The sequence below is a fragment of the Canis lupus genome, chromosome 6 (assembly GCF_003254725.2).
Source record: "Canis lupus dingo isolate Sandy chromosome 6, ASM325472v2, whole genome shotgun sequence".
NCBI lineage: Eukaryota > Metazoa > Chordata > Mammalia > Carnivora > Canidae > Canis > Canis lupus.
The window spans coordinates 31,571,549-31,589,764 of NC_064248.1; the positions used below are offsets into that span (position 1 = coordinate 31,571,549).

At 47.6% G+C, this 18,216-nt stretch overlaps 1 protein-coding gene across 10 annotated transcripts in view; it reads right to left on the bottom strand.

Moving 5' to 3' along the window:
* Positions 1-18,216, bottom strand: part of CLEC16A (C-type lectin domain containing 16A) — a 196,460-nt gene that overhangs the window by 109,974 nt on the left and 68,270 nt on the right. For all 10 annotated transcript variants that reach the window (XM_049111392.1, XM_049111391.1, XM_049111390.1 and 7 more), the window contains exons 13-16: positions 6,182-6,304; positions 3,751-3,860; positions 2,965-3,009; positions 606-656 (exon numbers count right to left, since the gene is read on the bottom strand). In XM_049111392.1, the coding sequence (XP_048967349.1) occupies positions 606-656; positions 2,965-3,009; positions 3,751-3,860; positions 6,182-6,304 (329 nt within the window). The remainder of the gene's footprint in view (positions 1-605; positions 657-2,964; positions 3,010-3,750; positions 3,861-6,181; positions 6,305-18,216) is intronic.

Here is an 18,216-nt window from a genome sequence, read left to right on the forward strand (position 1 = left end):
AGCTGCCTCTGTTCTGTGAAAAGCCGTGCTCTCTCATGGGCTCATTCCCCTCCAACCAGCAGGGAGCAGGTCCCGGACCGCAGCCTGCCTCCCTCTTCGTGCTCTCAAGAACGATGACAGGGATCCCTGGGTGGCGCAGCGGTTTGGCGCCTGCCTTTGGCCCAGGGCGCGATCCTGGAGACCCGGGATCGAATCCCATGTCGGGCTCCCGGTGCATGGAGCCTGCTTCTCCCTCTGTCTATGTCTCTGCCTCTCTCTCTCTCTCTGTGACTATCATGAATAAATAAATAAAATCTTTAAAAAAAAAAAAAAAAAAAAAAAAAAAAGAACGATGACAGCGGACCTAGTGATGGCAGCTCCTGACATGGTGTGGGTCATCAGTCAAAGAGTATTTGTATCAAAGTGAATCTTTCTGACCCATTGATGGCATAGCCCAAATAGCCTGAGGGTCATCGGAAATTTCAACACTGGTGGAGATGAGAAGGCACCATTTCCAGTTCACTTCCCCACTAGTCCGGTCAGAAAGGCCCCGGTTAGACAGCGTTCTCATGGATCTGCAGGATGAGCCTCGCAGGTGACCAAGTGCATCCTGGCCCATCACTTACTGTCATGCTCCTGTATTCGTCTTCAAACATGTCCAAAAAAATTTCTTCTCCCTAAAATGAAGTAAGGGAGAGACATTATGCGTATTTTTTCCATAAATGCCGAAGTATTATAAACTCCAGTTCATAGCTTTTGGGGCCATCTGGTTCTCATTAGTGAGTTCTCGTAAATCATCAGGAAGTAAAATACACACATGAACACGAACACACACGCTCAAATGAAAGCCCCAATATCATATTGCACCTCTCAATGTTTCTCTCCTTTTTTTAAGCATATAGAGTTGGATTTCTTGTGTCAAGGCAGCTAATTAAAACGACAAAAATAAGACCGTATATAATTAAAATATAAAAGTGGATAGAATTGCAAGTGTTTAACATCATCTATGTGTTGTGGATGACTGGAGAAATGGGAAGCCTGGTTCTGTTGCCATGTTAAATCTATGAGGCTCCATGCCACAGAAAGGAAGAAGATAATTAAGCGTACTTAACACTAAAATTATATAGCTTGTTCTGTTCATTTCTGAGGCACACCTGTGGGGCTGTGTAGTTCTGCAGGGCTGCGGTAGGTAAGAGCCTGGCTCTGAGACACGTAAACCAGGGGCCAAATCCCAGCTTTACCTCTCAGAGCCTCTCTCTGGTTCACTGCAAGACTGGAATGACAGCCCACACTTATGTGGGTCACTGTGAGGATGACATGAGTTAACCCAAGTAAAGTGCTGACCACAGAGCCTGCCACTAAGTTGGGGCTGGTAAATGCTAACACTCATGGTCATTATGGTCACCCCTGGAAGGAGCACAGCTAAGGAGGAGCAAAGATTCAACTGAATGCATCATGACTACTCGAACTGTCCTGTCTCTCTCCTAAGTCCTGAATCTCTCTCTCTCTCTCTCTCTCTCTTTCTCTCACACACACACATACACAAATACATAGGGTGGGAAAAGAAGAAGGTCCTTTATATATTTTTCCAGTTGTCAGAACTACAAATAAACTTGAATATTCTTGCATAAGTATCATGTAAGAACCGCAGAAATCACAACCCTGAAAACATCCAAAAGCTTCTGAGACATTACACTTAGGGTATATACCTTACAGGATAAAAGAACAATCTGGGTAGGGGGAAGAGAGCCACAATTTAAATACAGCTCTCCTTTTGCTAAAGATACAGAAAAGTCCCAGAGGGACAATATCTACCTATATGTCTCTGTCTTTTTGATTTTGCAATGCAAAGGCTTTCCAGGGGGGAAACAAACGAAGAGCAGTTACCCAGGAAAGAGACCCAGAGATGACAAATGCAGCCGTAAGGCTCCCACTCTTTTCTGGATTTGCTGAGGACATGTAACCTCGTTCAGAGGCCAAGCCCCTCAGGATGGTCCATGGGGAGCTTGGGACCTCCATGGGGGCCCACGGTGGCCCAGCCTCATCTGGGTGCATCCACCATGTTGCAGCTGCATGGGGTTGTCTGAGCCTAGCAAGCTGGGTTTCCAGATTATAAGACCTCATTTTCTGTCAGCAAACACTGACAATAATGGAAAGTGGCTTAAAAAGCTTCCTGCCAAGAAAAGGGATCTGGTGCATATGTGCCTAAAATCCACAACAGTTTGTAGAGACTACACAATACGACAGAGAAACTCTGGTTGACTGGACCTGGGGTGACCGGACGCTTAGGTCAAAAACCCAGGGAGCCACAGCACCCGTGTGAATGTGGATTAATCCATCTGCTGCTGACAGATGATGCATTGCCCTGAGAATACATCATGCTTTAGATACATGAGCAAAACAAAGCCATCCCAGTGAGATATTTCAAAACTAACCATCTGGAATCTGAAGAGGAAATCTACAAATTACTTGGTGACTCAGAGTCATGGTGTCCTGTAGAAAGTCTCAATAACCTTAATGATAAACGTTTATTTTTTATTTTTATTTATTTATTTTTTAATGATAAACGTTTAGAAGCCTGCATGAGGTGCCTTGGCATACCCGTCTATAAATAACACACAGGCACAGAATTCGTGAAACATACATAGCACACGAACATATTAATTTACATATGTAACAGTCACGTGCACGCATGTAATTCCCAATTTATATGTAGACTCATCAATAAACAAATGTATATGTAATTGAGAAACAAACTGTCAGACTCTAGGGGTGAGCCCTCCAAAGGTGTACAATAAGAAGAGCAGGGGCAAAAGAGAGGGGCCCGGAGCCCGCGGCTCAGGGGCCTGGACACGGCTTACTCAGTATGCAGAGGTATAAGAAGTAACCACAGACTTGTGATCTGTACGTGTGCACGCCCAGATACTACAATCCCATGTATGTGACACACACCACACCACCTTCCCCAGCGCTCTGGCAACTCACCTTATAAAAGTGCCGTACTAGGTGAACGCTTTCTTCTCTGGCGCCCTGTTGAAAGAGAGGGAAGGTGGGAGGGAGGCCGGTGAGTTGGGTTAAGTTCCCAATTCCAAAATCTGAGTACTTATCAAGCAGATGAGAAGCTGGGCTCACATCCTTAAATCTGTAAAGTGGTTCGTAACAGAGAGGGAGGGACGGAATGAGGGTGAGTTCAAAATTAAAACAGGCAGAAGAGAGGATTCTAGGCAGTGACACGGAAAGCTGTTAACATACAGGCAGGCGGGGTGACTGGGTTATAAAATATGGTTATAAATGTCAGTGCATGTGTATCTGGACAGACACACCAAAGTGTCAACTGTATTTGTTCCTTTTTACCTCTGTATTTTCTAAATGTTCCCAAATAAACATGAAAAATAAGGGAGAGAGCAATAAAAACTAAAAACAATGAATGTAGATATTAGCACAATAAACTATAAATAAAAAGAGTGCACGTGTTTGGCTATGTATAAAATTCTTGTAATACACAAAGTAACAAAATTCTGATTGGCAAATACAGAGCCAATAATTCTAACAGAAATTCCTGAAATTCAGTATTTAGGAGGGCTCACGGAGCCAGCCTCAGAGGAAGGGTAGGTCCACCGGAACAAGTGGGTTGCGGGGGGGGGGGGGGGGGGGGCGTCAGGGCTATTAGGCACTGCTTCTCACTGGTGAAGCGAAACCCAGGACCCAGCAGCTTCCTTCCCACGGCCTCCCCCTTCCTGTGGAGCACAGGCAGCGGGAGCGGGCCCTCACCTCCAGGCAAGCCAGGTGCACGTCCTTTATGATGCAGCCCGTGCTGGTGACCACTTGCTGCTTTAGGAGCAGGCAGCTGAGCTCCAGAGTGGCCAAGCGGATCTTCCCATCTGCAGGGGAAACCAGGGTCAGCCTTGCACCCCCCAGGGGGAAGCCCTTAAACAAGGTTCCTTGCTTTACCCACTTTGAGGTTAACAAGGTCAGCTGATGGACCCTTGCCATCCAGTGGAGACACAGGGAACTCACATGCCAACCCCTCCCGCATCGATTGTAATAGAAGGTTCCATCTGAACTGCCTATGCCGAATTCTCCCTTGCACTCCTTTTCTCAGGGGAGGGGAGGCAGGAAAAGATTATTACTAATTATTCCTGAAGGCTGAGAAAGTGGTCATCTGTGGTTGCTTTCCTTGGCTGGGTTCCTTTCTCTTCTCAGGAACAAGAACCCCCTCTCTCCTTTGGAGAATCACCAACCCCACTCCTGGGTCTATAATTTGGGTGAAGCCAGTCCCTCTGCTCTGTCCCAGAGAGGAGCAGCATCACCCAGGCCGGTCAGGGTGCTCTATTCCTCCAGTCACAGGGACTGGGGAGCGGATGAGCTAGGGAACCAGTCAGAACCAATAAGGCTCAATGCCACAACATGCTGGACACTGAGCAAGAGAACCTCTCCTCATGCTGGATTGAGGGAAGGACAGAAACAGTGGTGGCATCCTGGGTGGCACAAGCATTACAATCCACGTCAGCCACATCTGCAGCCTTGCCAACATTGTCGATCTTTCATACAGTGTTCCGCGTACTGACCCCAAATCCACCCTTCCCACCAGACTGCCCAGAGTGTGTCTAAGGCAAATCCAGAACCCCCATAGAGAAAGAGATGGCTGGAGCTGCCGCTGGCAGTTATCCTCTAACACACAAAGTGGGAGAGTCCAAAAATAGTTTTTGAAAACATTGTCTGAGCTTCTGTATCCAGCTGTGCCTGAAGCCAGGCTCCACTGGACTTCACGTTACACAAGCCAGTAGTTTGTTTCTCTGTATTGTTTCGGCTCTTCTGTGTAGGGTTTCTGACAATGGCAACCAAGCTGCGTGCCAAGCACGGTACTGGGCATGTGACAGACCCTCCCTCCAGGACTCTCTGGAAAAACCCACTGCAATGGGTGCTCTAAAGAGGTTGGAGAAAGTGCCTCTCTTCTCTCCTGTGGCTTTAAAAACCACCCACAGCTTTAAAAACCACCCACGTGCCTTAGAGTCCCACCATGTTAGTTCTGACCCTGAACTCCTGAGCTCTAGAGTGTCTCTCCAGATGGGGTCCCTGACCCCTGGGACTTCACAGACCCTCAGCTGTGGCTCCTAGAAGGCAGGAGCCACATCTGTCCTGCACTTCCTCTACCTTGCTCATTTGCACACAGTGGATGGCATGCAAGAGGCACTCAGTCAACATGTGTCCATGGACCCAGTTCCCCAAGCCTCTGTACTCTCTTCCCCAAAGGCGCACTGGGCTTCTGGCTGCCTCATGGAACCCATACCCCTTGACTTCTCAAGTCTCGGCCTGCAACTATCACCCGCAGCCCTGCCCTTCCCCTCTGAGCCTGACTTGGGTTTATCCACAGACTGTTCCTACTGTACAGAGCAGTGGCTCTCTCTTAACCAGATCATGTCTCTGTTGGGCCCATTGCTATGCCCTCACTCACATCCTAATGGCCCCTCTGTTTCTATTTTTTTTTTTTTTTTTTTTGCCCCTCTGTTTCTAGAGAGCTTGCCTTGCAATCAGGGTTTCTTGAGCTCAGATCTGTTTCTGATCCTCTGTCAATGGAGGCCACCCTGTGTGCAACAGGACATTCAGCAGCAGCCCTGTCCCCTAGATGTCAATAGCACCACCTCCTCAAGCTGTGACAAGCAAAAATGTCTCTGGACATCGCCAAATGTCCCCTGGGGGGCAAAGTCATCCCCACTTAAGAACCACTGTGCTAGCTCATTCCACCTGCTATTTCCAGCCCTTGCTATGGCTGCAGATCCTTAGCAAGAATCTCAGAACTGGGCTGACTGGTGCCAGATGCTGCACACATCTTGTACTACCAAGAGACCCTGATTTGAACCTCCCCTCCCGCCCCCACGCCCGCACGCTTTCAGCCTGGTTCATGCTCGGACATGGCCTTGGCCACCCTGAGAGGAAGGCTGCAGACACTGGCAAAACTGGAGGAGGAGAAAGACAGAGTGTGGCACAAGCACCATGGAGGAGGCAAGAGGAGGAGACCCCGAGGTGAAGACATGGCTGGACAGGACGGGACGGGTGGCCCAGGGTATGCACGGCCCAGGAGCGGCTGAGATCAGTCTGCATTCCCAGAAAGGCCAGGTCTAGAACCCAGGATTCCTGGTGCACCGTTGGGAGACTGGTCCCTCTGCCTCCACCACTCCCATGAGCAGCCACTCCCAGGCACCTGGCTGGGCAGCATTGTTCATGATCCTGATGAGCCTCTCGGCCAGGAGGTGGTTGTAGGTGGTCTTCTCGGCCGCACCGGGCACTGGGAGCTGGATTTGCTCGAGTTTCTCAGGATCCATGCCTAGAACCCAGAAAGGGGCAAGCTGTCAGTGCAGTCGCCTCATCAAGCATCCCACTCATCCTGAAAGGCGCCTTGGAGCGGTGCTGCCCCCACCTCGGCAACCCAGAGTCCATCTCCGTGATTTCTGTCATGACTGGCGCTGCATGAACTCTCACTGCAGCCGAGTTCTCCATGGATGGAACTTAAATCCACATATTAAAACCTACATTTTCTATCACCATTTGTAAACAGGGAACTGGCACTGCTGCAACACTGCCAGTGACCGTACTAAAGAAAAAGACAACGTTTTTCCATTTTTAACCAAAGACTGCATACCGGATACTACTCAACGTGGCCCAAGGCCTGCTCTTTTTGTTAAAAAGGGCGGGGGGGGTTGGCAGGTACGTAAGAGGTGCGGAAGACGTGCTAGCCCCCAACGGTGACAAGCTCCTGGACATACTTGGGGGTGGGGCTGCTTGGAACAGGGATGGAAACAGAGTAATTTCTGCATGGTGTGCTGCTCTGCCCTCCCATGCCAGGTCTGCATCCCACCAGTGGTAGCCCCCGTATCAGACACATCCCACGATGGGGCAAATGCAGACCCAGAGGAACGGACCAGATGGAAAGGAAATTACAGTCATACTCATGCCCCATAGTTGCGCCTCAAGCACCTGGCAGCCGACGAGCGCACAGGCAGGGGCAGCCTTGGCAAGAGACATTGGGCTACCCCTTACGACAGACAGGTGCAAATACAAAGATGCCAACAGCGCAGGTCTGTCCTTGAGAGGCAACAGAATCATTTTTTTCTGCCAGTAAAAGCTGATGGCATTTCAAAGACAAAAAGCCAAGATGGGAAAGAGGACAGGAGTGCACACAAGTCCAGCAGTGAACTTGGTATCCTCTCCCCCAGAGCAGGACCTGGGGGCCGGGGTGGTGGGAGGACCTGTGAGGGCCACTGCAGCAGACCAGGTGTGGGGTGAGGGTTGCCTCAAATCCTTATCTCTCTAGTGACGTGGCTCTGGAAAAACACACTCACAGAAACAAACATTTTACTAGCTTCCAAGGTTGGAGAGCTGAATGGATTGTTTGTGCTTAAAGCACGTCTTTTCCTGTTATTCTACAAAAGGGGGGAAGGTGGCACTTCTCGGAACTCTTGAAATACGGCCCCTTGAGTACTAGATGACGCTTCATTTAGAACCTTGACAGAACAGTGGAGAATAGCATTGAAGAGCTGACTGTCTGGATTCTAAGTGACTCCTACACACACACATTGACGTAATAAACCATAACAATATATCTTGCTATATTGAATTCCTTCCAGCTCCAAACCAAAGGCTAAAGCCACGCCAACGAGATGACATGGGTGAGGGACGGCCTGAGGGCTTGAGCTGGGTCGTTCTTGCGCGCGTGCCTCACCAACGTGGCTTCATCAAAAAATGTGATTGCAGCGAAAATTTAATTTGCGGGTTCTATATCCCATTTTGATGCTCCATGTCCAACTCTGAAGCATCCTGGTTTATTAAATGGCAAGAAGAGCACCAAGTGAATCTTTGGGGGGCTGTTTTTTTTTCCCAGAGATGTCAACAGCACCCTCATATCTCCCTGCCCTCCCATTTCTGGCCCTTTGGGAAATGTCAGTCAGTGGTTCTGGGGAAGAAATGCTCTTCGGTTGGGCCATCCCTCATCCCCTCTCAGTGAGGTCAGCGGGAGGGGCGCAGCTACCGGCTCCCTCAGGAGTGTGGAGGTAGTCGGCAGAACAGGACAGACCGAGCCTGGAGCTGGTTCTGGAATTTCCATGGCACACTCCATTCTGTCTCTTTCCTGGGACTGCCTCCACTCTCTGAGAATTTGTCAGAAATGAGGAAATCTGTGGCAAAATCTTCTCTGGACAGGAAGATAAACACTCCAAGGTTATCCTGACCTTCCTCAATTGGTGGCTCCAATCTCTGTGAAGTGAGGGGGGCTGGGACCTCGAGGGACAGAACACTTCCTTCAAGAACTTCACAGGGCCGGATTCCAGTGCCAACTCCTCCTCTAGTTGGATAGGAGGGCCCATGTTAAGTGTTACGCCTCCAAGGTCACAGAGCAAGTTGGCACACAGTTAGAATAGGACAATTCCAAAGGTGCACAAGATCCAGCTAACTTCCAAATGCTCTGCTATTTGGGGGGCCGACTCAGCGAGGGGCTGTTCAGGTAGGATTCTGAGGATGGGCAAGACCTTGCCCCAAGCTGCACAGGGAATGGCTGCAAGGAATGTGGTAGAACTTAGGGAGGGTAGGGGATCCTTGGGGGCGGGGGGCGGGGGTGCTGGAAGGAAGTGATGAGGCAGATGGTGGGGGGAAGGGACAGGCAATGTTTGCCTGCCAAGACCCCTGGAAGGCAGCTGGTGAGGATGACATGATCTACTTGTGCTCATGCCTCCTCTGGAGTGGTCACCACTGGCCCAAGGTGACCTCTCTCCTCAAGGCACTCTCCCCAAAACAGACTTGGTATTGCAACGCATTCTACGTGAAGTAGATTTTACCACCAGCCAATAGGGAGACAGAGAACAGGGTCAACCCCATGCAACACGTGGAAAAACTTGGTTAAAAAAAAAGACCAAAAAACCCTTTGAAAACATCTCTGTTCTTTCCCCAAAGTTCTTTGTGGGCCAAGGGCCTCAGTTGCTCTCGTATCTCTCTTTTCCTTCCATTGTGGCCTCTAACACCCCTCCATTACTCTCAATAATCCCATCCCAGCCCTGGGCTTTCAAGGCCTGTGCATCCATTTGAAAGCTCCAGACATTCTTCTGGGTCCAAACAAATTAGTGGTTGAGAGCTGTTAATGAGCAAGGTCAATGTCGCGATACCACAAGGACATGCATGTGAACAGGGAACCGGCACATGTGTGTGTGTGCGCGCGCATTTTGTTGCAAGCCTGATTGAGTTTCTTTGCTAGCCATTCCCTTGGACTGAAATAAACACTGGGATAATATATTGTCCTATTTGCTTCAACCCTTAAGTGCTGAGCAACAGACAAATTCCAAAGAAACCCAGATGTACTTCACATGGCCTGGGAAGGCGCGTTAGCACGTTCAGACTTCCAGCAGACCACATGCCTCCTTCTCTTCCCGCTGGGGTCAGATCCTGCTCTGTCCAAATGAGTCAGAAAGGGTCTCCCTTTGCATCGCTTCCACCCAGTGATCACAGGGTTCGGGGGGAAGGCACGGGTGGCACTCCCAACAAATTCAAAGAGTCCAAAATAGAAGGGAAGGGTGTGGCTCCGTGATGTCAGGAACCAGTTCCTAAGCTTCCCTTCTGAGTTCTGACTTCTGGATTCTGCCTCCTTAACAGGAGCCCCCACCCAAGAAAGGGGTAGGAAAGATCCAGACCAAAGCTACATGAAAAGACACCTTGGCTAAAGAGACCACAATAGCACCAGGTAAATGATGGGCAAAAAATGTGTTTTGTTTTGGCCACGCGAGGTCTCCTTGGCTGTAGTCACACAAGCACTGCCAGCTTTGGAAAACTATAGACCAACTATTTCGAAAGCTAACCAGATGTTGGGCCGATTTCCAATGTACTTCTAGTTCTGATTATGTGTCAGTTGAGATCCAAAATGACGGTTTGCCAGCTCTCTGCATGGCGAAAGCCTCCCCTTATCCTATTACCTTTCAACCTTTCCCATACCTCTTGTCTGTGTTCCAGTAACTTCTCAGCGAAACAAAACAAAACCCAAAAAGCTCGAGATTCCTCTCGGGTAAACAATGATAAATGGATGGGGCAAGAGGGTGGTGGGTGGAGTGGGGAAATCTGTAAGAATACAAAAGATGCAGGACTCACCCCCTCCCTTGGGCTGGGCCTCTGCAGACTTGACAAAGGAGGGAAGGCTGCATTTGCTATTACAGATATGAACCAGAATTCATTATGTGGCCCAATTGAATCACAACGAGTGCCTTTCTCCAACTGGTCAACCCTTTCCACAGTGGGATATTCATTTCGGTGCAGCATCTAATCTATTATGATTTACTGGAAGGCCTGAGCTAACATTTGGTTTTTATTAACATTGCTTTTATGTTAAAATTGTCTTATGATGAAAAATCTATCGGAAAGAGACCATTTCATTAGGGGCCCTGCTTGGAGGGTATGGATCCAGGGAAGAGAGGCTGAAGGTTACGTACAGCTAACTGCCTGCTGCCTAAACCAAAAAACCAACCACCAACCAACCACCACCACCACCACCAGAAGACCCTCACCAAATACAGACCCTGTGCCCACAGGCCAGGACTGGAGCATAAACCAGATAGCAGCTTCTTACTAAGCAGTTTCCTTTGGGGTCCCCCAGGCACTTGGACCCCAGGTACCAAACCTAAGTCTCCAGCTCCCTCTCCAAATCTGCTCACTGGGTTCTGGAAATGGCACCACTAGCCACACAGGGTAGGGGCAGGGACCCGGGTGTCACCCAGACTCTTCCCTTGGTGCCCTCTCCCATCCAAACCAAGAAGGACTCCCCTCCCCCAGGCCTGCTTCTCTGTCTCCTCATCTTCATAAATGGCCCTAAACAGTTGCCCAAGTGTTCCCTTCACTCTATTTGCCACATCCAATCTATCAGCTCATCCTGGCTCTGGGTCCAAAGCATACTGTAAACCCTTCCAGTTTCCTCCAGCTCTATGGCCAACATGCTGATTCAACCCACATTATCCCTTGCCTGGACTACTGCAGTGGCTTCCTAATGGTCATTACACTTTCCCTCTTGCAACTCTCCCTCACCTGCTGAATCTACTCTCCATCCAGTAGTGACTGCTCTTTAAAAAATATCCATCTGACCATGTCACTTTTCTACTTAAAAATACTTGGGGCTTCTAGGATGCCTAGATGGCTCAACCAGGTAAGCATCCGACTCTTGATTTCAGCTCAGGTCATGATCTCAGGTCTGGGATCAAGCCCAGTATTGGGATCTACGCTCAGCAGAGTCTGCTTGAGGATTCTTTCTCTCTCTGTCCTTTCCACCTGCTCTCTCTCTCTCTCTCTCTCTCTCTCTCAAATAAATCTTAAGGGGGGGGGAACCCTTTAAGATTTCCCATTGCACTTGGAATAAAATATAAAACCCTTTTCAGGGCCTTTAAGGCCCTCTGAGGTCTGGGCTCTACCTAGCTGGTCAGTACCTCTTTGCCACTACACAACCCGAGTTCTTCTCATTCACTTGTTCGCTTGATGGAGGCTCCTCAGACTTGTTCCAGAACCTACAACAATGCCCTGCGCATATTAAATGTACAGCACATACCCATCGAATGACAAGAAAGCCCTTCAGTTTCACCTCCTCCACACTGTCCACACCTGCCCCTCTCTCTCCACCCTGCCCGTCTTCTGGCTGAACTGTCATGAACCCTTACCAAGGGATGCAGAGTGGCCAGATGGGCTCTCGACCTTCAGCATCCCCCGCACGGCTGTCACTGCCCGTCCACTCCCTGCACATGGGCTCCAGCCTGCCCATCTCCTGGAGCACACCCTGCCCAGCATCGCCCACCCACCCGCCCGATGAGTGGAGGGCGATCCCAGCTTCAGCAGGCCTGGAGTCTGTAGCCCCTGGGCTGTGTGTACTGCCTGGCATGCAGCTGCACCCATGTGAACAACCGGGTAACTTCAAGCACACATTCTTCCCAACCGACGCAGTCTTTTGGAACGGAAGGCGATTTCAGACAAAGCAATCACTTTCAAAAGAAGGTAAACAGAAGCCACGCAGGTTGCACAAACGCTCTCCTGGTCAAACAGCCTTCAGAGCTCCTGCTGTATCAAGATACAATCAAAGGTCCTCACTGCCATGCGGTCCTGCTTACCTGTCACGCTCCTTCAGCTCCCGCCCCTCTCGCCCTGCACTCTCCGCAGCGGGCACCCTCACCTCCGTGGAAATACAAGTTTGGTTCACCACTGTGTTCTCCATATTAACCACAGTGCCTGGCATCAGATAGACAAGGCTTCTAAAATCTCTGCTAGAAGGTTGAGTGAGTAAATAAATGAACAGGACCAGCAGGAAAGGAATTAAACTCCCTTAATATACACTTCCAGTCTTTTTTTTTTTTTTTAAAGATTTATTTATTTATTTATTCATGAGAGACACACAGAGAGAGAGGCAGAGACACAGGCAGAGGGAGAAGCAGGCTCCATGCAGGGAGCCCGATGTAGGACTCCATCCCGGGTCTCCAGGATCACGCCCCGGGCCGAAGGCAAATGCTCAACCATAGAGCCACCCAGGCATCCCTACTTCCAGTCTTTTAAGAAGAAACTCCCTTAGATGTGGAGAAGGAAGATATGACGGAGGAGGGGGAAGAGGAGACCTCAAGAAAGAAAGGGCTGCTCCCCTTGACAGGTCCTCGGGAGGGCTATCCCATCGGACCACAGTCCTAGATAATGGTGCTGCAATGCGCAAGGACTTCCCTCCGTGGCACCCAGGTCAGGGTCCAGGAAGGAAGCCCGTCAGGAAAGCCAGCCACCAGAAAGACAAAGAATTCACCCACATGCCCCTTGGCCCTCTGGAGCTTGGCATCTTCACTCCCAGGACAGCACCTTCCCTGCTGAGGCCCCGAGCACAGGCCACCAGAAAGAGAGCAGTCCAGCACAGCTGCCACATGGATGAGGTGATCGCTTTGGCTTGACTGGGTGCCAGGCACTAAGTTGGGTACTGTGGGGTACTATCGGGAGAGACGTGATCTCTGCCTTTAGAGACCAGGCAGTCCAGAAAAGGAGAGAAAATATGCAGAGAAAAAGAGATATAGAAAGTCCCACAGGAACTCCACGGAAATTAAAAATGTTTGCTCTTCAAAAGACATTGCTAGCGAATGCAAAGACAAGCCACAGACTGGGAAGAAATCTTTGCAATACTGATAAAGGACTTGTATCCAAAACATATCAATAGCTTTCAAAACTCAACAATAAGGAAATGAACCACCCATGAAAAACTGGGCCAAGGATTTGAACCAACACTCCATCAAAGACGATGTGCAGAATGGCAAATGAAGCACAAAGAAAGTCAGTATCATTAGTCAGATGATTAGTATCATCTCACTTTTCTAGTGAGGAAAGTGCAAAATAAAATCACAATAGGACACTACTCTATACCTATTAGAACGGCTAACACTAAAAATGGCCATATAAGTACTAGCAAGTATGTGAAGACCCCAGAACATTCATACACTGGTGACAGGATATAAATTATACAAGTGCTTGGAAACAAATTTGGCAGTCTTGTCTTGTCTTGTCTTTTCTTCTCTCTCTCTCTCTCTCCCCCCCTTTTTTTATAAAGTAGGCTCCATGCCTAATGTGGAACTTGAATTCACAACCTTAAGATCAAGACCTGAAATCAAGAGTTGGATGCTCTACAGACTGAGCCATCCAGGTGCCCCAGGAGTTTTTCTTAAAAACAAACAAACTTACAGTAATTCTATGATTCAGCTATCCTCTTCTTTGGTATTCACCCAAGAAAAAAGGGAATATATGTCCAGAAAAGACTTGTACATAAATGTTCCCACTAGCATATGCTTAAGAACTGGAAATAAGCCAAATACCCATTAACAGATGAGTGGATAAACAAAATTGTGGTACATTCACATAGTGGATTGCTATTCAACAGTAAGAAGAAATGAACCACCAATACACAAAACAACATCATGTATCTCAAGATAACTATGCATATTGAAAAAAAGCCATACCCTCTCCCCCAAAAAAGTACTGCATAATTTTATTTACATAAAATCCTATAAAGGGCAAACTAATCTATAGAGACAGGGAGCAGCTCAGTGTTGCTTGGGGAGAGGGGTGAGAGCGGACAGGGAGGAGGGGTGACAAAGGGGCAAGACGAAACTTTTGGGGTGATGGATACGTACACTGTCTCACTGTCTTGATTGTGGTGATGGTTTCATGGGCATATACAAATGTCAAAACTTATCAGAATGTATGCTTTCAATATGTACAATTTACTGTGCATATCCATTAGACCATAAAACTTTTTCAAGTACGATGGCTTTCAGCCAAGGTGGATTGGATATACCCTCCTGATTCAAGCAACTAGAAAACTAGGCAAAATACATTAAAAAATGATTATGACACATTGGACAGGACAACAAGCAGCACAGGGGAGTGCCCCGTGAGAGAGGAAATGAAAGCTGTGGGCCTAGGGACTGCTCCGGCTCACCATCTGGAAAGAGTTTCCAGGTCTCGGCACACAGAGAGAAAACCCCAACAAAGGCCATGGTCTCTCTGAGATGAGGAGGCAGAGTCTGGAGTGATGGGAATGGAGAGGAGGGAGGACCAGAGAGGAGGGGGCTGCAGACGAGTCTGTTGAGGTATCAGCTAAGTCCTGCACCCTGCATGCATGTGAGTAAAGAGAATGACCTTCAGGAATGAAGCAGGTGGAACAATCCCAGGCTCACGTGGGCCGAGAAGAGCTCATGTTCCCAGCAGCCAGCATGGAAAGACCACCCAACCATGACCCATCAAGCACAGTTCTCAAAAAGGGGCTGTCTCAGTAGTGGGGCCAAATGAGCCTGAGACTAAAGGCTGTTCTGGACCAGCACCAACAAAGCTTAAAAGCTTCTAAAGGATCAAACCGATTCCAAGTAACTTAACTATGACCCAGGACAGAGCCCAAAATCCAAACCAGGAGAAAAATCAATATTAGAAACATAACTAGAATTATACAGATGATACAATAGACAAGAATAAGTCAAAGGAAGATTATAAAATATTTCAAACTGAATAAAAATAAAACCACATATATCAAAATTTATTGCATGCACCTAATGCAGTGCTTAGATTTATAGTATTAAACTCTTATCACAAAAGAAGAAAAGCTTAAAAATCAATGAGTAGCATGGGAAGGGTATGATTGGAAAGGAATAATAGCATGAGGGAACTTTTTTTTTAAAGATTTTATTTGAGAGACAGAGAGAGAAAACGAGTGTGCATAGGCAGAGGGCAGGGGAGAGGGCAGATGGTGAGGGAGAGAGAAACCCAAGTGGACTCCACCCTGAGCATAGAACCCAAGTGGGGCTCAATCTCACAACCCTGAGCCAAAACCAAGAGTTGGACACTTAACCACCTGTACCATCCAGGCACCCCTAGCATGAGGGAATTTTTGGATGATGGAACTATAAGGTATCCTGATCATAGTGGTGCTGACCAAATGCATACCTTTGCTAAAATTCATACAACTATGCACAAAAAGGGTTAATTTCACTATACATTAATTAAAAATAATAAAATAAACATTATCTTTAAAAAAATCAGTGATCTAAGCTTTCATCTTAAGAAACTACAAAAAGGGGATCCCTGGGTGGCTCAACGGTTTAGCACCTGCCTTTGGCCCAGGGTGCGATCCTGGAGTCCCAGGATCAAGTCCCGCGTCAGGCTCCCGGCATGGAGCCTGCTTCTCCCTCCTCCTGTGTCTCTGCCTCTCTCTCTCTATGTCTATCATAAATAAATACATAAATCTTAAAAAAAAAAAAAAGAAACTACAAAAAGAATAAATTAAATCTGAAGTAAGCAGCTGAAAATAAGACATAATGAACAGAAATTAATAAAATATAAAACAGTAAAACAAGAATCAATGAAACTAAAAGAAAATCCCTTGAGTTTCAGTAAAAGATGAAATTGTTAAATCTCTAGCCAAACTGACCAGAAAAAGGCAAATGAACACCTAAACTACTAATACCATGAATTAGAAAGGGGACATTACTACAGATCCTACACACATTAAAAGGTCAATAAAAGAATATAATGAATGAGTTTATACCAATAAATTTGACAATTTAGATACAGTGACAAATTCCTTGAAAGACACAAGCTATCAAAGCTCATACAAAAAGAAAGAGATAAAGCTTCATTAGCCCTATATCTACTGAAGAATCTGAGTAGTTAAAAACGTTCCCTTGGGGCGCCTGGGTGGCTCAGTGGTTGAGCATCTGCCTTTGGCCCAGGGTGTGATCCCAGGGTCCTGGGATGGAGTTCCCCATCGGGCTCTCCACAGGGAGCCTACTTCTTCCTCTGCCTATGTCTCTGCCTCTGTCTCTCATGAATAAATAAATAAAATCTTTAAAAAATAAAAAATAAAAACATTTCCTCAAAGAAAACTCCAGGGCAAATGGAATCGCTGGTGAATTCTACCAAATAGCTAAGGAAGAAATACCAGTTCTATAAATACTCCTCCATACAATCCAGGTATAGGAAATACCTCTGAATTTATTGAATAAGATAAGCATAACTCTGAAAGCAAATAAAACAAGAGAATTATAAGACCATAAACCAGTATCACTCTTGAACATAAATGCAAAAATCCTCAACATTTTAATCAAACCAAATTCAGCAATGTATAAAATGTGCCTGCCATATTAGATGGTACCAACCCAAAGAGAGTATCACCTGAAGGGATCAGAAAAAACTTCCTAGAGAAGGTGACTTGTGAGCAGACCTCTGTCGGACAAGTGAATTTCAATAGGTGATAACACTGTGTGGTAGAGAAAATGGCAGGAAGAAACACAAATGAATCCAAGAAGGTAGAAGACTAGCGAGGAACAGGTAGGCATGTTGGTATTGAATGTGGGGGCTGCCAGGCTTCCAAAGCAGCTCATTTCTTTGGGAATAGTCTCAGACACAGGCTGAACCTCCTAGGGCCAAGTCTGTGCTATGTGACTCTGACCCTCAGCCATAACTACATGTTCCAGACTTAGACACATCCACCAAGCTGGAACAATTGGATCTCTTGTCCAAGAATTTGAAATCTGAACAGAGACAGACTCCCAGCCTGGATCTGTTGGGGCCAAATCACAATCTACCTTGAGGGAAGTCCCTAGAACTGTTGGGTCCTGCCCTTCCCTCAGCTTTTCAGCAATTTCTCGGATCCTGGGATCTGCCCCAGGGGCCTTCCTATAGACTTTCCCTTTTACTTAAGTTAATGAGAAGTAGTTTCTGTTGCTTGTAACCAGAACTTTAAGGAGTTCATTGAGTATTATGACAGCATCCCCAGGTATATCTCTGTGAAAGAGTTCTATCACCAGATAAAAATTTGAACCCAAAGCCAAGGGTCTGTGAAGGGAAGTCAGAGGAACCAGATCAAGTTGGAATGGTGAGTGCAATGTGGATACTCAAGATGACGGGCAGAGGAGAGTGGGGTTTAAGTGAGGGGAAAAGGCGCCAAAGGTTTCTGAAGAGGGGAAGGTGATGGTCAACATGGTCTTATGGAAGATCACCTGGCAGTGCTACGGAGGACAGATTATGAAATGGCCATATGTTTGAGACCCTGGGAGGCTGTGATAATGGCCACTGGCAAGATCTCTCTTGCTCTCATGCCTCTGGTTCTCACCTCCAGCATCTAGCTGAGGACCAGGCCCCAAGTCACATTCAGTTCTGTTGATCAGACAGGGTGAAGAGGGAGAACTAGCAAAACCTGATGACTAAATGCTGGGATCAAAGGAGGGAAGGAACTAAAGGTCACGGTAGTTTCAACCTTGGTTGGCAATTTCAACTGAACCAGAAATGGCAGGAAGTGTGATGAGGTCAGGGTACATACACTTCATGGGGATGAGCATAGTGTTTCAAGGTGGTACTGAAACACCTGGGTAGGAGTCTCCAGCATGCATCCAGCAGGAGCTCAGATGCAGGGGCAAAGAAGTCAGGGGCCAGGGGAATGGGCGAGTGATCCCAGGATGGGAGTCTGTCAATCACATGGAGTCCTTTTTCTGCCCAGAAACTAAGGGCTCCTGTTTGCCACGCACCAAGCCAGAGCTAGAGGGGATCACAGAAGTCACAGGGGTGAATGAGACCAGAGGGAAATGGCAGCAGGATTCAGAACACTCTGGGATCCTTTTAGAGGTCTTACATCAGATCTACGGACTTGCATGTGAGCACAGTGACTTACACATGATAAGAGCCATCATGGTAGATCCTAGCCATAGTGGGAAAAGC